Source organism: Chenopodium quinoa, unplaced genomic scaffold (genome assembly GCF_001683475.1).
Source record: "Chenopodium quinoa cultivar QQ74 unplaced genomic scaffold, ASM168347v1, whole genome shotgun sequence".
NCBI classification, from domain to species: domain Eukaryota; kingdom Viridiplantae; phylum Streptophyta; class Magnoliopsida; order Caryophyllales; family Amaranthaceae; genus Chenopodium; species Chenopodium quinoa.
The window spans coordinates 4,314,462-4,337,558 of record NW_018744304.1 but is presented as its reverse complement, the minus strand read 5'-3'; the positions used below and the strand labels follow the sequence as shown (position 1 = coordinate 4,337,558).

Here is a 23,097-nt window from a genome sequence, read left to right as displayed (position 1 = left end):
ACATTACACATTGCTCGCCCTGGAAATGTTGGGTTCTGCACTACTTTCACCACCTCTTTCTTCCATATGACAGCCCACCCACCCCCAAATGACTGAGTTGATGTGGTGAGTAGACTATATCGTCAAGGCATACGCTCCACAACTTGCCTAACATTTTCAAGAAAATGCCTCGTTTCCAAGAGCACTATGACAGATGGATTTATGGATTGTTGGACCAGATCAAAGTTGCGAATGAATGAATCCCTTGTTATCCCCCTCACATTCCAAGTCACTATGCGGCTTTTGTGGTGGATAGGGTTTATATTTGGTACCCAAGGAAGAGTTAGGACAGGATCAAAAGCAAATATGTGGTACGGTGCTCTTTAAGTGGAATCAGGTGGACGTACGATTGTGAGGATGAGGACACTTGTATATTCTGGAGGCTGGACAACTTGGAAGGCATCTGTAAAATTACCCATGCATAAAAACAAAGTGTCATAGTCAAGCTTGAACAAACGATTTGTGAAATCCAAAATAGGTTTAGGATCAATAAGGTGCTTCAAGTAATACGGCAGGGTATGATGTGTTTCAAGGAACCATTTGATAATCCTCTTGATCAACTCCGGAAAACCATAGCAATCATTAAAGCTAGGCAAGTGTACGAGTCGGAGTTGATCTTGCAAGTCAATGGATCTCATTTTCAATGTTGAGAACTCACTAGTAATCTGATTAGGGTTGAGTATGAAATGGGTGATAGTTTTTTTGGAAACATAGGACGAGTTGTCTATGAAATCACGGCATAAGAAAATGAGACTGTTTATGTCCACTACAGGTGTCGAGGTGGTTCAAAAAACAATAGTGCATGGTTCCCGGGGGGGTTTAGCAGCCTTGGGCATGGTGAGTTTGCAAGGTATGTGTTTGGAAGGTGGGAGATGATGGAAAGAACATATGTTTGTGTGGGGCTGAGTTCATAAAACAAATGCATAAGATTGGTATTAGCTTGTTATAAATTAATGTAGTAAATATAAATTAATTAAAGTTAACCATGTTTTGACTTAAAGTCTGGTAAATAACATTTTATAAATTAAAATAATATTTGAACAAAAAATATGTATTTTTTCCTTAGTTATTGCTAGGTAACGAAGGTATTGGAAGTTGTACTACAATAATTTATTCACGAATTTACCCTCTCCGTACAACAACCATGTCCTTTGATAATTTGTCCTACTATATGAGTACTGACCGTTAGGTAGGATGCAAAGAAGTAGGATCCAACATCAGAGTAACAAGGCCAAAATCACAAGAAATCAAGATGAAGACAAGACAATTCGAGAAAAAAGGAGTAAGAAAATCTGCTAGAAAGTTGTTTCGAAAATCTGAAAAGGAAGTTCATCCTTTTCAAAGTGATTAGCTTCATCCTTTTCAAAGTGATTATCTTCAGCTAGAAACATAGGTAGGTGTATGGCACCAACAACACTTCAACACTAGCCTATAACTTTTAAATTACATTATGTATCAACTTATAAGATAAGATTGTAGTACATATATTGAGCTTTTAATAATATCGAACTATAAGTGTCGAAAGATGAGAACGGAAAACTAATGAACGTTTAATAATATTGCTTAATAAAAATAAGAAACATCCATTCGTTTAAATTGGGTTCTTGATAAAAATTACTTATGCTAAACATTAGGAAACCACTACTAACACACTTTACCACTAACTAGCCCACTTAACCACTAACTAGTCCACTAACTAGCCCACTAATAAGACCTTAACGTAATAGAAAACAACAATATTCCTAAAATTAGTTTTTACACGTTCACGGTTTCATGTTTGAGGGTTTTCGACTTAAGGTTCAGTGTTAAGGGGTTTGGGTATAAGGGTTAAGGGTTTAGGCTTTAGGGTATGAGGGTTTACGGTTTACTAGTATATGGTGAAGAGGTTAGGGTATAGGATTACTCTTTTACGGCTAAAGGTTTAGGGTTTTTAGGTATGATGGTGTAGGGTTTAGGGTTCGGGGTTTAAAGGTAGAAGGGTTGTTTAGGGTTTAGGATTTGTATGATAGAGATTTTAGGATTTAGTGTTAATTGCTCAGGGTTTAGAGTTTAGGGTTTAGGGTTTGTATGAAGAAGAGTTTAGGATTTAGGGTTAATTGCTTAGGGTTTAGGGTTTGTATGAAGGAGAGTTTAGGATTTAGGGTTAATTGCTTAGGGTTTAGGCTTTAGGCTTTAAGGATTTTTAGGTACGAGAATTTAGGGTTTACTACTAAATATCACTAGGGAAATATATTACAAGTTATAATCATTTTCACAACCACTTTAACGCACGGTAATTTTTTTTCCATTAAATGTTGTTCGCCTTTTCATAATATTTTCTCGTTACAAGTGTAACCTCCGAACATTTATTTTGAATGTGTCGCATTCCAATTATATAATTATGGGAAAAAATTGCGAATCCTTTTGTTTTTTATAGTGAAATAATTTTATACAACAAATTAATCATTCTTTTGTAGTTAAATTACATAAACACTTGACATGTGTTACTGATTTTCCAACCACAATTAATCAAAACTAATTTTTTTTAATCCCATACTCAAAATAAAACCACGCGCTACTGATAACATGAACCTTATCACCGAATTGGCATGGCTATCATCAAAAGCAGATTAAGTGATGTTCCAAACCTTATATCACAAAGTATGCAAAGTAGGATGGAATATAGGTATGCGTAGGTAAGGAGTATTTACATTCTAATAAAGCCAAAACTATGCAAAGTAGAAGTAAACCCAAGAAGTTAAGGTCAAAACATGAAGGGTTTCTCATATTTATATGTTAGCACAAAAGGAGGCTGTAAAACCGTGAAGCAAGTTGCAGCTAACAGATTTGCCATCATTGAACCAAGATATTGATTTAAATTTTGAAATTTACCTTGACAATATGAGTAATTGTTTGGGTTACTAACTAATAAAACACATTTAGCAAGATTTGCACAGTGATGTAGCATCAAATTGATGTTCATATTAATTACATAAGAGTGTTACAAATCTGGCACGAGTACCACAGTAAAATTGTTACGTAAAGTTGTTTTGTAAATATAAATAATTTTAGTGATTAATCTTGATGTACATATAATTAAAAAAAATTTCAAAGTTAGTTCCCAACCAATTGTGTCTTAAGACAGAAGCAATTTCAGAAATTAATCTTCAATTTTGTTTTTGGAAATTCATCGACATTTCGTAAGTAGATATATGTTTAAGATATTAAAACTTACAATGTATGTCATATATATATCGATTCATACATTTCGAATATAATAAGGTGAATTACTCTGTATTGTATATTGGCTAAGTGTTTAAATAAAAAAGTTCTTATGTACAAGATCTCATTGAATCATTTTAACATCGAACACTAATGTGCTCTATTGTTAAGCGAACTACGTAGACAAGAAAGTATTACAAAAAATTAGGCATGTTAAGAGTGACTCTTTTGTTTAAAAAAATATTAATTTATATGTAATTTTCGTTAGTGTACCCGGTAGTATAAAGGACGCGAAATTCATTAATACTCAAACTTGAAATAATTTCATCTATGATTCCTAAATCATAATAAAAGTTATTTCGAAAAATAAACCAATCAAATAATAAAAGCACATCAAATATTTAAAAATAAAATATAAGTCAAAAACAAAGTCCGGGGTAAACCCTAATGGGACTTATATTATAAATAGAGGCATGTTGTATTAGCTAAATGCGTACAAAGAGAACCAAATAATTATCACTGCACGAAAATGAAGACCTCCCTTAAGCCAACCCATTCTCCAGCAAGTCCTACGCATCCTCATCTAATGGATCATCATCCAATGGATCTCCTGCACTTCCACCACCCAAAAAAAAGGGTGGGAAAAAAGCCAACCGTCTTTTGAGGACAACCTTTAGGAACAATGCTTTTGGTGCACTGCTTGACACTGTACCAGCCGACATGTAGTACAACGTACCAAGATGCACTGTGCTGAAATTGAGTGGCCAGATGTTTGCAGGCCGCATAGCGAACTGTTGTGCCAACAATATCCTTGAAGATGTCATTGTTGAGCTTAATGATGTTCCAAATGAGGCAGACCTACTTGCACCAGTGAAGTGTAGTCAGAATTCAATCCTCAAGTTGGACGATGGCTACAAACTTAAGATTAGGTGATTCAACGTCCACTACCTCGTTGTTTCTAGCAACAACGACGGTGACCTTGGAGTTATGTACGCCATCATTGGGAACCAGACCTTGAAGGAAATATACGAAGATTATGCTAACAAAGTCGACTGTCGTGTCAAGGACATGTTCTTGACCAATTCAAGGACTAGAGTGGTTATCTCTCCACTCGACATTGCATGCTACGTTGGGCTCAAGCATGGAGATATGCTCCACGCAAGTCACAAGGTTTATGAGCTATTTACTGTAAAAAAAATAAAATAAAATAAAATAAAATAAAATAAAAAATAAAAATAAATAAATAAATAAATTATGTCTATTAATGTATGCCATGAATTGTGCTAATATTGGTAAAAATATTGTAGAATTCGGAAGCTAACATGGATGCATGGATTAAGAAGTTCTACATTGCCGATGTGAGCGACAACCCAAGAAAATTGAAGATTGAAGGCTGCCTTGACACAAAGCTGAGCAACATCTACCACATGTGGGGTGATGTTTTCAACTTTGACCCTAAGAAGGTGATGTTGATGAATCAATGTCGTGTTTTGAGCCCAAGTCAAACAATTGCTTCTGCCAAAATTCGAAACAAAGGGGTTGTCTATGCCCTTCCTAATGTCCGCTACCATCGTTGTGTTCGTGACTCTGACAATGAGTAACTTGGAATTCTGTATGGGATATGTGGAATGGAACAGCAGTTGTAGGTAGATTTATGTACGCCCAGATGTCTAAGGCTGTAGTCTAAAATATGATTAGTGTCGTGCACTTGTGTTAAATCAGGTTTCAAGTTATTAGTTCTAAGCTTATGTGTAGTTGTGTCCTATGTCTTTGAATCCTTAGTAGTATTTGTGAGATTCGAGTATGTTATTAGACGTGTTTAAAAACCTATGTAATGTTTGTGGTTGTTCTTTAATAATGTGTGAAAATATATGTGTTGTTTAACTTTTGAGAGTTGAAATGCTTTAAATTTGCAAATGTCTAACTAAAAAGGAAATTTCGATCTAATAACAAGTAATTGAAACGTAATGGCTCAAGCCCTTTTAAACAAGATAATAACCTTATTGTAGGCGTCATTTGAATCGCGCCTACTTTAGCATGTTGTGAATATGCTTGGCACTCATAGGAAGGGGAATCGATTTGGGACAAAGAAAAGTAGGGAGCCGCCAACAAGTTTTTAAGGAAATTGTAAACCGTTCACGGATCATTTAAGGCAACCACGAATAAGAGACAACGATAGGCAACAACGATTGACCCATGAAGGTTACACCCCATTCATAATTCATGAGATTACTAACTCCATATATTTCAGAACCACGAAAGGAGGATCGGGGATGATGGTACGAAGTGAGTCATAGAGTCACATTCGCCCGTATTGGCCTCTACTCGATTCTTTTTGTGAAAAGTGATTCCTGCGATCTCAAAGGCATGCAAACAAAGATTCAATATGCTCCAAACTAATATTAAGCTAAATTGGTTTAATGTTAATGCAATATATAATTCTATAATATCGTGATCACTTCGAGTAAACAACAAAATTAAAAAGGAACCTAAACCGGTCATCCAAATTATCTTATTAGGCGTGATGTTCAATTATGTATCACCTTTAAACATGCAATACGGTGATCAATAAATATAATAGAATCAACATCAACATTGAAAGCAATTTAACCATAATAACGTTAGCCAACTCAAAAAACGATAAACCTAATCATGATACTAGCAACAAGAATAATAAAAAGAGTAATTAAGTGAATTAACTACTCACATTCCGCGTTTCCTTGAATTGCTACATCATGAATAAATTGTTAGTAACTTCAATAAATGATAAATCAAATTGAATTAAATTAAAGGAAAAGTAGAGTTGATTTGGTCCAAACCCTCAGTTAATTCTACCTTTCACGCCTTGGTTTAAGTATAGAACTTCGGGTCAAGTATGGACTCCTTAGAGTGCTTAGGGGAAGTATTATGAGAGAATAGGGTGGCTAGTGTTTAGGCTAAAGAGAGAAGAGAATGATTGTTGGTGCACCGAAACTGGATAAATCAGCCTCGTATTTATAGAGAAATGTGAGGTTTGAAGCACGGAACCCTAGAAGTGAAAAGGCGCCGCAGAGAAACCCTAGAAAAATACTGTGACACGGTGCAATATACCGCGACACGGCGCGAAATACCGTGACGCGGTGTGTCTGCCGTGACACAGTGCACATGTTTTTTCTGAAAACAGTCCAGATTCATTTATTCCTTGCTTAATTATTAAGTATGTGATATATTGTGCGCCGTTTCAACTATTCCGGATTAATTTCAGGCTTAGGGTTTTTATTATTTATTAATCGGGCTTAATTAATAAATAACACGAAATGAATTAAAAGGGTTTGAGCTAGGATATGAGTTGGACTATGCTTTGACTAAACATTAGGACTGATCTGTTGACTGTTTTGTAAGCTATGTTTGACTAAACATGGATTTTAAGGACTCCCGAGATTAAATAGTCGGCCCGCCCAATAATGGCGGTGAAAGGTTATTCATCATCGGGTTTGGTTTTGGGGAGATATTTTTAGGTGTCTACACTTATTCGACCGGTTCAAATCATTAAATCACAATGTGTACTACTTTGTGAGTTTTCGCAATTTTTAAAAAAAAATCCAGAAATAAAAGACATATGACCATAAAATTATGTAACGCTTCTGAAAGTGAAGAACAGAAAATTATGTAACGCTTTTGAAAGTGAAGAACAATGCCAATGGCCCAGCCCATTAATTTCACCTTTCACTGACAAGGTAAATAGTACAGGCCAAGAACCAATTTATGTGAAGAAGGGTGAATAGCATATTCAGCATCAAAGAAACATACCAGGGCCAGCCCAATAACAAATACCAAGACCAACCCAATAAAACATACCAGGGCCAGCCCAATAAAACATACCAGGGCCAGCCCAATATAGCTTACCAAGGCCAGCCCAGTAAAACATAACAGGGCCAGCCCAATAAAACTAACCAGGGCCAACCCACCCTTTCACAAATCAATTAACTATCAGCTCGACATTAGAATGTTACAATTCACATATACCACACTAAGATTAAAGGTCCTAAAAGGTGTTCATCAGTCATAGAAGCAAACAAATTGCACCTAAACTGTTACGGAACCGATAAGAGGGGTGAACAATACCACGACAGTACGAATGTCCTGAAAATAACATACATTACATAAGACTAAGTCTCCACAATACCACGGCAGTATGAATGTCCTGAAAATATCATACATTACATAACACAAAGTCTCGACAACGAAGCACACAGTTCTTCTTAATCACCATGCAACCAGGTTGTCCTTAGAATTCCATTGAAACATCTTCACGGCACGTAGCCAATTTCAAACCATTGTTCTTGCACTGTCTCTTGGTTTTTTTCTTCCTTTGGAAAGAACACAGTACGACATCAACTACTGCTTCACAGAGTACCAAAGTTGACAGAGTACAGCATAAGCTCCAACTTTAGGTTGTAACAGCATTTTATAGACTGGAATAACAATGACAATTTAACAACCTTAGCCGGCACGAGTTTCGGAGCAGCAAGGCTTGGAAGCACATCTCTCATAGGTAAATCCATGTCCATATCTGCATCTGTAGGCTGCACATCCTTCCCCTTCCACAACAGGAATAGGCATAATATTATGAGTTGAAAACAAAATTAAGTGAAATGTAAAAGCTTACATTTCAATGAAGAACAACTGTGTACCTGTTTCTTGTTTGTGGTTTTGTAGCCTGTCTCTGATAAGGGTTTGTTGCGAGATCCTTTAGGCCTCCCTCGAGGCCTTTTGTTGGTATTTGGGTCAAGTAATTGCTGGCTAATTTGAGGTACAGCTTTAGGCTGGCTAACCACTTGGTCAGGTACATCATCATCGGGATCAACCAAGTCCACACCCTCGGGAGTATGTGTGGGAATTCGTTTTCTCTCTGAAGATGGAGTTATAGCGTTACTAGTGGAACCTTTCCCAGATGTGGGATATTGTGTACTAGGGAGGGTCAGAACACCATTTGCTTCAATAAACTTCTTCCGCCGATCACTGACATCAATCCTGAGCTTGGACAAAGTGGACAGAACCATGTCAACTGTATCATCATCAACCATTGAAGCTTCATCACAAATAGGTTTGAACTTAGTCATTATCCTATTGAACCTTTGAACCTCCATTGTGTCGGATGGATCGTGGTAGGCAACCTTGACCCGAGTGTGCTTTCTTACTACATCCTTGCGCCACGGTCCAAAATATACTTCTCCGGTATATCAAACACTAGATTTTGATCTAGGATACGTATGCAATGCTTGCAAAAGATCCCAAACGTTTCAAATTTACAGCAATCGCAGCTCACTTCTTTGGACACTCGGTTGAACCTAACACAATACATGCGCCTTCTATCGGTTATAACCTCTTAACTCCGTCCTTCCAGAACCACCCACACTCGATCCTCAAGGTAATAATGGACATTATTTTCATCAATAACTCTTTCCTCCTGCCCATAGCAATACATCATCCTCGACAATTCCTTTTGAATCTCTTGGAATTTGGCATCAATATAAATTTCTGATAAAGTCTCTCAACCTTAAACCCACTCACCAACCTTCGAACATACTTTGTTGATTTTGCATCTGCGTCAGTTTCATCTTTGACACGTTTAGTCATTGCTCTGGTGTACTTTGGGGAAACTCATAAAGTTTAGTCTTGCGGTTCACAAACCCATCAAAAAAACTGTTAATGCTTTCCACCCTTTGGGTGGTCTTCATACCAGCCCAGAAGTACTCCTTCATGAAGGAGAAACCCACATATGCCGCTCATTGAAAATTCTGTAAGCCACTCATTTTCTTCAAGTTGGTATTGCTTAATGAACGCACAGCACCGGCTCTCAAATTCCTCCACAGTAAAGCTTTCGTATATGAGAGCCTTAAGAGGACTTTTGAATTCATTGTACCTAACAATAATACCACAGACCAAATCATAACATAATAATAGGCTGTACAGCTATATGCAGAACACATTCTGTAACAAACTTAGACAGCAGACATGAGTACATATGACTAATCTGCAGTTGAAAATTTGATTAAACATGAACCAAATGATGAACTGATATAGGCAGAATAGATTTTGAAACTAACTTCGCAACCATATTACTTTACATTATGTCCATTAAGTAAACATAACCCACTCTGTCAATGTGAGATACTGAATATTATGTCCATACAGTACACACTGATGTCAGACATATGAAACCACTCTGTCAATTTCGCAACTGGATATTATGGCCATAAAGTACAGAATAGGGTCAAACATATTAAACAGAACAAAGCTTCTGAGGAAGCAACAGAAAGTACTACATATGACTCATATCCATAAGAACACACGCTACTAATACCTGCATTTGCATAAAGAACACAATGGCAAATAAATCACTTACAACTTACATTTGCCAAGCTTCTCAGGAAACTTCTTCATTATGTGCCATATGCACCACCTATGTCGAGATGAAGGCATAATTTCAGCAAGTGGTTTCCTCATTACAGCTGCTTGGTCGGTAAGCATTCCTAATGGCGGGCAGTTCCTCATACATGCTTGCCATTGTTTAGAGACCCAAGTGTAGGTTTCACAGGTCTCATGCGACACAAGGGCACACTCCAATAGAATTGATTGTCCATGATGATTGATGCCGACAAAGTTTGCAAAAGGGAGCTCGTACTCGTTCATCAAATACGTCGCATCAAAGCGTACAACGTCCCATTGTGCTCGTAAGCAGCCCGGCTCCTTGCATCCACCCAAAGCACATCCTTAAGCCGACCTTGTTCATCCAGACGATGAGCATGGTAAAAGTTTTGGTTGTCAGCTGGCATCTTTTCGAAATACCTCATCATAGCTACAGCGTCCCCACCCTCCATTTTCAATCTCCTCTCCTTGTACACCTCATGTTGCAAATCCTTTACATTAGGCAATTTGTCCTTTGCATGGGATAAGAACCCATGAATTTGAGAAATAGGAACACCCTCCTCGTAATAGTTCAAAAGCCTTTTACGAACCGATGAAGTATAATGCTGCATTCGATACTCTTTCACCAGATTTGCCTTGCTAGGGGTGGGGTTATGGCCAGTATGTGTAAGGTCCACAGATCTTAACACCCACTCATCTTTGCCATTAATACTAGCGTAAGTATTTGCTTCACATTGACACTTTTTGGATTTTCTCTTGCCTTGTTTCAGCTCATCTTGCCCTATCACACCATTAACATTGCCCCTGGTTCCACCAACATCCATGGCCGTCGCCCTCTTCTTTGCCTCCCTTTGTGCCCTCATGTCCGGCGCACCCCAGCATTCACACCTCCACGCAGTGGCCCTACGCTCTTTGATTTTCGTATTATATGCACCTTGAACCCTACTTACACCAAAACCATGCTGTTGTGCATATTGTTTAAAGTAGACCTCAATGTCCTGCCAGCTTTTGAATACCATACCCTCCTTCGGTGGTTCTACTAAATGAGGCACTGCATTGTTTGTGGACACAACAGTTTCCACGGTCTGCACAGTATGGACAGTCTAGATTAGGGAATTATACACTACCTGAGCACCACAAGGAATTACCCCTGGGGAACTTAGAGTCAACTACATTCCCATACCCTCCACAGCATCCATATATTCATAATCAGAACGCCCAGGAAATTAATCCATAGCTATGTCTGGGTCATTCATATCGTCATCCAAGCTAACACAATTTACTTCACTCAAGTTTACCATACAATTATCAGATCCATCATTTTCTTTATTCAAAGACATCTGAACAAAAACAAAGCAAAAACCAGTTCCCAAATGTAACCAAACACACCAAATTACTCCATAAATTACATAAGACTGACAACCTTAACACTAGCACTTCCAAACAACATCAAAATTCAGATACAAAGAAATAGACCAAGTACGATGTAACCAATTTACTTAGTTAAATCAACATTCTAAACAAAACAGTCACTATTCTAATCAGTGTAATCAAAATTACAAATAATCAGCCACATTGAGCAGTGAGCAGCTACTAATTATAATCGAATTTCAATCAGTTTCCCAGAATTAACTAGAAACAAAATAATTTGTCACACCACTAAGCTTGGTTCCCAGGAAAATCAAAATTCTGAACATAACAAATCACATTACGCTAATTATAATCCAATTTTAATCAGTTTCCCAGAATTAACTACAAACACAGTAATTCGTCACAACACTAAGCTTGGTTCCCAGGAAAATCAAAATTCTGAACATAACAAATCACATCAAGCACCGTATGAATCTGGAAACAACTATCTACAAAACTCAAAAATCGAAAACATACCTCATACGAAACAACTATCGGCAACTGCACACCAGAAATTGACAGATTTAGCAACCAGCGCTTGACAGATCTAGCAACCACCGCTAGACAGATCTAGCAAGCTTGAAATGTCATGAACTTTATGAGCTTTTCTGTTTCTCTCTTATGACGAAGATGACAAGATAATATTACAGGGGAGTTTTTAACTTTTACTGGAGGTAAAAGCCTAACTCACCTTGAGTTACCGTGGGTTAAGCACTCACGGATCTAAGAATAACGTTACCAGGCTCCGTTGATGTACTTTATTATGCAAGTTGGCATAATGTCAGAACTTTTGTAGGTAAAACAACTGTTTATTGTCTACGGACTTTAATGCTATTTTATTACGAAATTGCCATGAGATAAACAATCCAAATTTATTACAGATATTTACTTGGATTTTCTCATTATCATATATTTGTAATGTATAATTATTTGTTTGCTATTTTTACCGAGTGATTGGATTTTGTACGAATTGTGTCACAAATGCTTGTTATTTGATGTGATTATGGGTTGCTTAGAATGGCTAGTATTTATGGACCACTAGCTAGAATAATTGGTAGTGTTTTGTCTATATTTGTATAGATTGAACAATAATGTATTTGCTACTTTGCGGCACTCATTAAGTTCCTTGTGTTATCATTGTATAGATTGAACAATACGTATTTGCTACTTTGTGGCACTCCTTAAGTTCCCTGTGTTATCGATGGTGTTCGTTGACACCCTTTTCATGCTATATAGATGTAATGTATATGAGTCCATGTCAATATTGATGGTTATTCAAAATTATAAATATCATTGATCAAAGTTTTGCATTGGGCACACGTTCCGTCGCCGTTCCAGTCATACTGGTATAAACGTGGCAAGGCATAAATACATTAAAAATCTGACAGGAAGAATGCTTCATAAGCTAGCAAGTAAAATTTAAGTAAATTATAATCTCCATGAATGAAATATCAACTCATTGGTACAATGAACAAATTGGCCTCCATCAGTACAAGAGCTCAGGTTTCCTATCATATAATGCCAAACAAAAACTAAAGTGAAAAGCAAACAGAATACATCAAACTAGCAGAAGCAAAGGCAGTCCTTTTGAGGGATTTTATCCAGGGAACCATAACACCCTTTCTTCTACCATCTTGCTACCTGGAGTATGGATGATAACGCCCATTTGCTGCTGCTCCACTGTATCCTCCTCTACTGCTACTGCCACTGCCATATAAAGACGCTCCACTACTGCCTCCATAGCTACCTCCCATTGCAGAATCATAGCCTCCTCCATATCCGCTTCCAGCCGCAGCCCCTCCATAAGCCCCATAGCCCTCACTGGGCCCACCATATCCACCACCACCACCCATGTCATAACCTCTACTATAGCCACCACCACCGTAACGGCCAGAGTATCCATAAGAGAGGTCACCCCTATATGCACCCATTCCACCTGCACCATATCCTCCATAACTGCCAAATTCACTTCCACCATACCCACCATATCCGCCAGCTCGGGCCCCATATGCTGCGCCAGCTCGATAGGAAGCAGGACCATAACCACCCCCTCCATACCCACCACCATATGCATCGTTGCCAAATCCCCCACCATAGGAAGGCCTTGAATCATTATAGCGTTTGGAAAAAGGTGGGGGGCATTTGGCTTCTTTGGCTCTGCCTTCTTTATCTCCACCTGGAAACAAGAAAGATACGGAACTAATTGTCAAAAAAAAATAAATAAAATAACACACACACACTAAGCCTCTGATTCCCCCACACCCAATTTTCACTTATTTTAGGTCTAATACAATTACATAAGTTTAGTTCCAAACTTGTAAGTTTCGAGGATAAGTTTTAATTAATTAAATCCAGGAAAATAAATTACAAAAGATATGTTCAGGGTTAAAAGTTCATACAAGATATGTTTTCAAGTTCGTCAAAATATGTACCAAGCTAATAAATCGTCAGGCTAATAACATCAAATAAGATAACTTTGGAACTAAGTTCAGATTCTTAGGGACAATAAGTTCAAATAAATACAATTCAGAATAGGTCAGATTAGTTCCTTGGTAATAAAATAAAGTTCAGGGCTAGTAAAATTAATAAAGCACAAGGCTAAAAAGGTCGATGCTAACAAAATCTCTTATGTAAATAAAATTAGTACTCCCTGCGTCAAAAGTTCTCCCTACTTTGTTTACGCGCATTTGCCAATGTAAATCTCTAACATTGAAAACCCTCTATATTACGTATTGGTAAAACTACAACATATTAAGTTTAATATTCTTAAAGCATAAACAAGACTCCAAATGAGTATGGCTGTGTTTGGAAGATATCTTATTGGGTAAAATTAGCTTATTTGACCCATTCTTATTGACTACTAAATAAGCTAATTTGGAGTGTTAGGTGGAAAGCTGAATCAAAGAGCTTATTCCATAAAATAATTTCTTTTTCAAATTTTTCATTAGCTTATTCAAAAGTAAAGGTAAAACAAGATACAAATTGATTGACAATTGATTAACCCTACTAATAAGAATGAAAGAGAGGGTTTTTCTAAGTATTTACTTAAGTAAGGATGGGCTTGTGGTGAGAGGCACAAAAGAAACGTGCTTCCTTGGCTGCAGAGAGAGGGAAGCAAGTGAAAACCCTAAACTAAAAAGCTGCCAATTGACAAAACCAAAGGAATTTAAAAGTAACAGGTTCTTAAGTCCCCGCTTTTTCAAAGATGCGGTCGGGTATTGCAGGCCGAGTAATTATAAACACCCCTAGTTCAAATCAGATAAGTTCAAAGCTAATAAATTTATATGAGTTAAGTAAAGGAATAATAAGTTCAAGTAAGTTTAGGACTACTAAGTTCATATATGTTTAGGACTATTAAGTTTATGTAAGTTTAGGACTAATAGGTTTAGATAAGACAAGTTCATAGCTAATAAATTCATATAAGATAATACAATTGAAGTTTAGGTGAAGAGAACACTACCTAAGGGGTAGCTTGGTTGGATTTGATAAAAAATTGCAATTCCCAAGGGAAATTCCCATTTGAGTTAACTACGAGAACTATAAAAAGTTTCAAGATTCCAAGAGTTAAGAAAAACATATCCCATTATGTGAGGACCTCAAAGTACTTCACATAATTATTACTTGGATGTTTGCACGCCAAAACAACTAAAGTTTTTAATACTATACAAAGTTGTACTTCCTAAGTTTTTACTTTGGTAAACCAAATGACCACTAGAGTTTCACAGACGAGTAAAGAATGATTCAGACAATACAAAAAAACTAAGTCCTCGAGTATCATCAATAAGGTAAGTCACGGTTAACCAAAACCAAAGAAGTTGATGAAAATCCCAAATTCGCTTCAACAATACGCAATTTAATATTTTCCAATATACCCAACGATATAAAAGTAACATTTTAGCAAGCCAACTTTCAGTTTGAAAAAAAAACCTCCAATGATACCAGTTGCCTAGCTAAAGATAGTACCTTAGTTCCAGCAAACTCTATCCGGTTTCCCTTTGACAAAAGTTCATCAACAGCTTCTTCTGAATCAAAAGTAACAAATCCAAAGCCTCGGGAACGATTAGAAGCATGGTCCCGCATTATTTGGTGCTCTTTTACCACACCAAATGTGGAAAAGAAATCACTGAACTCATCTGCAATTTGTTTAAATACAACAAAAAGCCTCGGTATCAGATTCCCTATTAATTGAATCAATCGAGATAAAAGTGGATAAAAATGCAATTGAGAGTGACCTGACCTTCATTCACTGATGTAGGAATTCCGCCAACAAATATTTTTTTTGTTTTGAAATCCTTTGAGCCAATTGCACCCTTCGGTATTGTCCGCTTGATTTCAACCTACAGAATTTACAAAAGTAAAAAAAAATGAGAAACAAACCTATTCTTGTAAAGATGATCTCTACATTATCAGAAGATTGACATTCATTTTGTATTCATTACCAAGCAAATTAATTAGAACTGTAGCAATTATACTTCACATAATTCTAACTATTAAATTGTTTAAATGACAGATTTTATCGAGTATTATGGAGAAGTGTACAATATTTTACCAAAATAACTTTAAATATACTACAAACAATTTAGAAAAGTTCCAAGGAAAGGAGAGGACCAATATGCTTAAAAAGATCTACAATATATTTGAACTAATTGAGTATATATTGATTAATCTTTGTATGTACAGGATCATATTTAACATAGGAGATCAGCATTCAATTCCTCAATTCTTAATCCTAATCATATATCTTTCTCTTCTTTACAACATTTTTGCAAAAAATTATGACCACAGAAGCATGCAGGACTTAACATACTTGTTTTCCGTTTAGAATGTGAGTATCCTGAATGACTGCATCCACCACAGCAGGATCTGCATAAGTGATGAAGCCAAATCCACGTGGTTGACCCGTCCTCCGATCCTTCATTATTACAGAATCTGTGATTTCACCATACTTGCCAAAATGCTTGACAAATTGCGCTACAAGAATATTTTGATTGAAAATCATTCACATTAGCAACCTTGCATCCTAAGTGTATATAGCAAGAACAGAAGATAACAAAGAACTAACCAGCAGTTGTTTCTCTAGCTAAACCTCCTATGAATATCTTTCTGCAATTACATGTTTACTAGAATTAGAATCTTGTACCTACTAGACACCACACACCAGTAAGTCATAAAGCACAGTAAACAAACCATTCCTACCACAACCATAAGCCATGTAGACATAATAAAAAAAAATTATAAGAAAAATGATGGGGGGGTGTGGGGGGTTACTAGAAAGGTAGCCCTCTTAAGAGGAAACTTATAAATCAGATTATTATCCCTTAAAACTTTTGTTTTTTTTTTTTGAGAACCAGCTCCAAGTCCCCATCCTTATCTAAATCTTTAAAGTGTTTTAAAATATACAACACCTTTCATAGTTTCAAAGTAAACACTTCTCGACATCAGCATTTTCTTTCCTTATCCATGTCCTCGATTCATAATGATTGTCTGCATAACTGAAAAGAAACAATTGGTTGGGTGGGGGATTACTTATAAATGAGCGAGCTTTCAAACTACTCCTTCGGCTCTTTTTTGCACTCACTTTCATTTTAGTCCGTTCTTTTTAGTTCACTCACATTGCTTTATTCTAAGTTTGTCTTACCGTTTTACCATCTTATGCCTCTATTTCTATGTCAATTACACCTTTCCACACACTCTCTTGCTGTATTCACTTTTCTCTTACACAAACCCCACCTTTTTACATTTTCTCTATTACTTTATCCGACATTATCTTACACCCACTTTCTTTATTCAATACTTACTTAAATTGCATACCTACAACAAAACCAAATCTTAGTCTGCTTCTTCCTAGTTCCTCCAGAGAAAATCACAATTCTGGCATCGGACATGGAAAATAGACACTGAATTATAATACTCCTATCCACCATCAGGGTAATCATTGGTTATTACTTCTTCTAAAAGTTTGTGCGACCCTTCCTAATCCCAGATGACAAGATCGTCAAAAAACAGTATTTCCTTCTCTTTTTCTTCCAAATATGAATTTAAAGACGAATTTAATATTGATAATTTGGATTAATTATGTTATATGAAGTACTGTTCTGGGTATAATTTGAATCAGAGAATAATGAGCGGACAACTAATTATTCGGGCCGAACAAATTAAAAAAGAAATCAATCAAACAAATATACTGGAAACTACAAACTTTCTAGTCCTCTTACTTCGAATAACCCTAAAATTTACTTCCCAAGAAATCAAATTCGTAACAAATCAGCTACTCAACATCTTTCAAATTGCATACTCAAACAAACACTAAAAATTCAATCAACTAAGAAAAAAAAAAACTCATATCAATTAAACTATTCAATGTTTGTTTGATTTCATAAAAGTAGAGAAAAAAAAGGACTAACCCAGGACTAGCGCCATCGCCAGTAAGAGGCTGAGACCTATCGTCATCATCACCGTTGTGATGGGAGGAAGGATTATCGTTGATGTCGTCGTTAACCTCGGCCTCGTAGTTGGTGTCGGGTTCTCTGGACTCCATAGCTTGGTAGGAAAGAGAAAATTGAAGTGAAGTTGTTCGGGGAAATATTTTAGAGTGAAAGATATGAGAAAGGCTAAAACCCTAGATCCGGTGGGTTGAGTGACCGTAAGAGAAGTTCTGATGATCAACGCTGGAAGGATTAAACCTTATGGGGCCACTTATGAGGCCAATGATTTAAATGTCCATAGACTTATTCAAGTTCGATTTGAGATTAATAGATTGCCTTCGTTTTTCTTAAATGTATCACTTAAATGTATTCTATTCACCTAACTTTTACTTATCTAAATTTACCTGAAATTATCTAAACTTTATTGAACTTGTCTGAACTTATTTAAATTTATTTTAGTTGTAATTTGAACTTGGATAACCCTTATTAGAACTTGTTTTTCCTCAATTGAACTTATTTTTCCTGAGATGAACTTATCTTAACTTAACTGAACTTATTAGACCTGAAATAAGTGAAAATAAGGTGAACGGAACAGGCCCTTATATTTATATAGAGTTTTAGTTGAGTTTATTTGCTTCAATATTATGTTGTGCATGAGAGTGAGGGATAGCTTAGTTGGTTAGAGCTTCCCTCCGGTTCTAGGAAAATCCTGGGATCGATTCTCATCACACCCACCCTTGTGGCTCTCTAAACACCAAAAAGAATATTACGTTGTGCATGAAGGAAGTATAAATGTATAAGTGAGATGCATGGGTAATGTGCCTAACCAGTCGAAAACAAAGCACAAGTAGACCATAGAATTGTCATGACAGAGAAACTTTTTTCGGGACTCCATTGTTACAGCTTCCAGAGAAAGTTTCTCCATTGTTAGAGTAACTAGACAAAATAATTGTGAATTGGAGAATGAAATAGTGTGAAATGTTAATTGGTTTCCCTAGATTGAATATTTGCGACACTATTGGTAAAGCTCAAGCGGGGAGACATAGTTGAGCATTGTCAATTGGTGTAGCCTTAGATTTTGAGTAAGAAGAGTATAATGGCCAACAAGTGTAAACCAAGAAGCACGTCTAGAGGATAGGTTGGGGTTTACAAGCAAGTAAACCAAGAAGCAAATGAAGAAGAATGGTATGGAATTGAAGGAGACGAACTCGAACCCGGCGATTAATTGGAAGTAGAAGAGTATGAATTGGAAGCAGAAGAATTCAATGCACAACTAGAAGAAATTCAAATGGAGGAGGATGTGGAAGTTCTCAAAGAACAGGTTAATTGGGTGTTGTTTTACCTAATTTTCCTTTGTGTTGTTAAATGTAATAATTGGTGAATTGTTGATTCAATAGTTGAAGTAATTATTCAATTTTGGAGAGTTGTAGAGTTTATACTTCAATTGTTTAACCGTCTTGAATTATAGATGCTATAATCTCTTGAATTCTAGATGTCTGAATCAATTGTTAAATTAATTGTTGAATGCAAGAGAATTTTAGATGTAATGTGTGACATAATTGAGAATTATGGATGTGTTAATCAATTGTTGAATTGTTAAATTTAGATTAGCTGTAATGTGTGACAGAATTCGATCAACTAGAGTAGCTTAACTTGGGGGCCTGTTGCTTAACTTGGGGTTTGTTTCTGAACATAATTGGAATGGAATTGAATGTTGGATGTCCCAAGTTTACTATAGTATAGTTATGCTCCGCTTTTTTATGATTTTTTGTAAGGTGGCCTGGAGAAATGGGTTTTTCAATTCCCTTGAGAACAATTGTAAGTGGGGAGTTTGATGAAATGGCCATCCCAACTCCTGTTGTTGGGATGGTGTTTTCTTCCTTGATGTCCATAGAGGAGTAACTGATGGTCTATGCTAAGCAGCAAGGGTTTGGATTTGTTCGGGCAAGTGGGGCTAAGCAAAAGGTAGGCAAACAGAGACGTAATATTGTGTGGACTTGTGAATGTTTTGGCCAACCTAGGAAACGTAAGAAGTGAAATGGACCGAAGTTGGCTACTGATTTATTTATATAAGGAAGTGGACATTGTCAAATGCAAGTCCAAGAAGTGTGGGTGCCCGGTGAAATTGTATGCTGGTGTAATTGAAGGTGGACAATGGGAGATTAGGAAGACTATTATATGAAACATGATGGACACACTACTACACCAGGAAAGTCTAGAAAGATAATTAGAACCGCAAAGAAGCTTTGAGCAAGAATAAACATCTTGTGAGGCAGCTTTTTAACGATAAGAAGTCTAGAGTCCCAGTGAACAAAATATATAAATGTATGGCATGGTCTAGAAACGGGGTAGGGGAGATGTCCTTTTAAGTGAAGGATTTGCATCATGAAGTGGCAAAGGAAAGGAGGTTGAAGTTGGCCAAAGGAGATGTTGTGGCAATGTTTGAATACTTCGCAAAAATGATAGCTTATAATCAAAAGTTCTTCCATATGCATATACTATCATGGTAAGCTTTAGGGTGTTATGTGGTTGATGCAAGAAGTAGGGTAGCTTACGAAGAGTTCGGTGATGTAGTTTGTTTAATTTTGACTCGACCTATATGACAAATGAGTATGAGTTACCCTTTTCTAACTTTGTAGTTGTTAACCACCACGGGCAATCAATACTATTAGCTTGTGCGTTGTTATCTCGAGAGACAACTGAAACCTTTGAGTGGGTTTTAAACACTTGGCTTTTGTGTATGGGTGGAAGGCCAATTGATATATTGACGGATCAAGATCCTGCAATGAGAAAGGCCATGAAAACAACGATGCAAGGTACGTGCCATAGATTGTGTATATGGCATGTACTATCCAAATTTGGGAAGAAACTTGGGAACTATGAAAATTACCCGGAGTTTAAAGAAAAGTTGGAGAATGTTGTGTATGATAGTCTAGATGTGGAAGAGTTTGTTGAGAATTGGACTTCAGTCATTTCAAAGTACTACTTACAAGAAGAAGAAAAACGTTGTGTATGATAGTTTGGTTGAATGTAATTACAAAGTGTTGTTGATATCAACATCAAAGACGGGGTTTGTAATAGATTCAAAATACAAGCAAGTTTTTGGATGGAGAACACTCATTTTGGTAGTGTAGTAGGAAAGAACAGTAAGGAAAAGGAATTGGTGGTGACCCTTCTAATCAACTAGACCATCATATTTATAGGGAAAATAGAAGTTACACACAAGGGCCTCAAAATTAAGAACTAAAACATAGTAAAAAAAAATTATATGAGATTGGCTTAGCCTTATAGTTGACCGGTGACGTCTTTACTTGTCAAGCAAAAGATTAGACATAAGGCATTAAATTATATTTAGTTGTCAACACACAAAAGGTGGTTGGGAAATGAGCAAGAAATTATTGTAAAGTGAACTCTTTCATGAAATTCAATAATCAACTAAAGTTAACTATTTCGTCCAATATAAAATCTTTCGTCTAATATAAAATCATTCATCCAATTTAATGGACGACCAAAGTTAATTCCTTCCTCCCTCCAATTTAATTCTCGACTATAGAAAAAAGACGTGTTCTTAAAGTTACGATTTAAAATGTAATGAGTAATTTACTATCACGACTATTAAATAACGACTATAGTAAATGCAGGAAGTAATTTACTATCATGATGGCTATTGAATAACAAGTTGTTTAGAACCAACCTCGTCCCTTGACCTTACACGAAATATTTTAAAAGGTAGATGATTTGGCCAATTGTGGTACCTGGTTTTTTAGTGGACAATAAAATGACCTATAGAGGTTCCACTTAGGAGTTTGATAAGACTTTTAATGAAATACTTAGAGTCTCCGCCTTATTTTTACCCGAATAAGGACGGATTTTAAAATGGTCAAACTCAAGAAATAAAACTTGATATCGAGTGTTAACTCTATAAAAAAGAAAAATAAGGCACAGTATTGGGTTTGGAATTTAAGTTAAGAGAATCGAACGTCTGGAGCTCTTCTTCTCTTCCGTTCTAAAGAATGGGCTCTTACTACTGTGTCGGTTATAAAAGAATGTACCATAAGTATAATAAATAAATTCTAGTTTTGAAGTACGTTGTTCACACAAAATGAAATTATGTCATGACCGGAGATATAATAATTAGTATAAGGTAGGTTTGAGCACCGAAGTTGCACTAAGTACCGATCATAGCGGGACTCGAATCCACTCACGGATCAAAACCATCGTAGTTCGAACAGTTGTTCGTATCTTAAATAACCAATTCCATTGGGTCTCCAATTTGGGTGATAGACATAAGCGTCATTTATTGGTAAGTGGGATTTTAGTGATCTTTAACGGATTCGCTTATAAAAGTATAATGAAGCACCTTGATTAAGACAAGTCACCCCAATTAGTAATTGGCAAAAATGTCTTTTGAACGAAACAATTCAACAAATGCATCCCAATTGACGACTTTTTGTGGATCTAGGTAATTTTTGGAGTAAAACGATAAGGGTTCACTATATAATCTCACTTTAGGTTTAAATTCACTCGAGTGTAATTTTTGTAATGGTTTTAAGGGTTATGTGTTTTAGGCTAATGGAATTGGCCAAATAAAACACGACACTTGTCAAGACCTTACTTCCAAATAAAAGGGAACAATAAATTATTTAATCATATCCGATTGCCAATTAATCCATCGGATAACTATAATGGGATAAAGGCTTATTTTTATGGAGATAGATAACTGTTGATTAGGGGATTTTTATCCACCAATCACCGTCTGACAAGTGGACCAACCAGGTTCCGCCACGTGTCCTTCACGTAGGCCAATAGGAGCCTGCCACGTGTCAATCTCAGATACGTCCTCTACGGACCAATCGAGGCACGCCACGTGTCCACCCATGCCAAATGGGAAAACCGGCCAACAAGACTATAAATACTTAATTAATCCTCATTAAAGAGGAGATGAAGAAATCAAGCAAACATCAAGCAATTAATCTCATCTGAAGAACAGAGAAGAACAGAAACATTACGGAACACTAATAACCGGCTGATCTCGCTAACAAAGCAGATTACCAACATTAAACACTCTCACCTAGAGAGATCTTATTACTTTAATTTCCGTATTAATTACTCCTTAATCAGGTACTAACTTGACCGTTGGAGGCGGAGCTCTCAGGAGTCTCCGTTATTTTGCAGGTACAGGCGTCCGGTTCCAGTCTCGGAATTGTAACTCTCCCGCAGGACATCAGAAAACCCCGAAACATTTGGCGCCGTCTGTGGGGAGAGTACTTTAGAGATGGCATCCAAGTCTGTACCGACTCCTGAAGAGAGGCGTCCCCTAAACGACCCTCAAGTTCAGTCGGACCATGACACCAAAAGTGAATTTGAAGTTGAAACTCATACAGCTCCAGACGGGACCCTAAGGGCCCGACGTACCCGTCATACCGAAAGGAGGGAACGGGAGCATCTTCAAACAGGAAGCGAGCCAGCAGGCGCACCGCCTGCTCGGCAACAGCCGACTGATGGGTCTGCTCCCATCACAAGGAACGAACTCATGACCTTCATGAGGGACTTCAAGGGAGAGATTCAAGAGTTGATCAACAAAAAGCCGCCTGCTTCAGTCAAAGAGCAG

The 23,097-nt window shown here is 36.8% G+C and overlaps 2 protein-coding genes across 5 annotated transcripts; both read right to left on the bottom strand.

Annotated features, from left to right (window-relative positions):
- Positions 1-7,358: 7,358 nt before the first annotated feature.
- On the bottom strand, positions 7,359-11,828 carry LOC110695663. 4 transcript variants are annotated; one of them, XM_021872886.1, is made up of 5 exons: positions 11,539-11,822; positions 9,636-10,736; positions 7,914-9,145; positions 7,722-7,820; positions 7,359-7,620 (listed from the first exon to the last, which is right to left on the bottom strand). In XM_021872886.1, exons 3-5 carry the CDS (start codon positions 8,367-8,369, stop codon positions 7,618-7,620), a joined length of 558 nt encoding a protein of 185 aa, XP_021728578.1. In that variant the 5' UTR covers positions 8,370-9,145; positions 9,636-10,736; positions 11,539-11,822; the 3' UTR covers positions 7,359-7,617. The 4 variants fall into 4 exon arrangements, 3 of the variants coding, with proteins under 3 accessions (XP_021728578.1, XP_021728577.1, XP_021728576.1); XR_002506163.1 differs by having other exon boundaries at positions 7,359-7,820; positions 9,629-10,736; positions 11,539-11,828; XM_021872885.1 differs by having other exon boundaries at positions 7,359-7,814; positions 11,539-11,825.
- A 630-nt stretch (positions 11,829-12,458) lies between these two features.
- On the bottom strand, positions 12,459-17,759 carry LOC110695662 (heterogeneous nuclear ribonucleoprotein 1). Its single transcript, XM_021872883.1, is given in 7 exon segments — positions 12,459-13,189; positions 13,192-13,237; positions 15,025-15,194; positions 15,299-15,398; positions 15,869-16,032; positions 16,124-16,164; positions 17,466-17,759. Coding segments are annotated over 7 exon segments (1,146 nt in total). The 5' UTR covers positions 17,600-17,759; the 3' UTR covers positions 12,459-12,698.
- Positions 17,760-23,097: the final 5,338 nt, after the last annotated feature.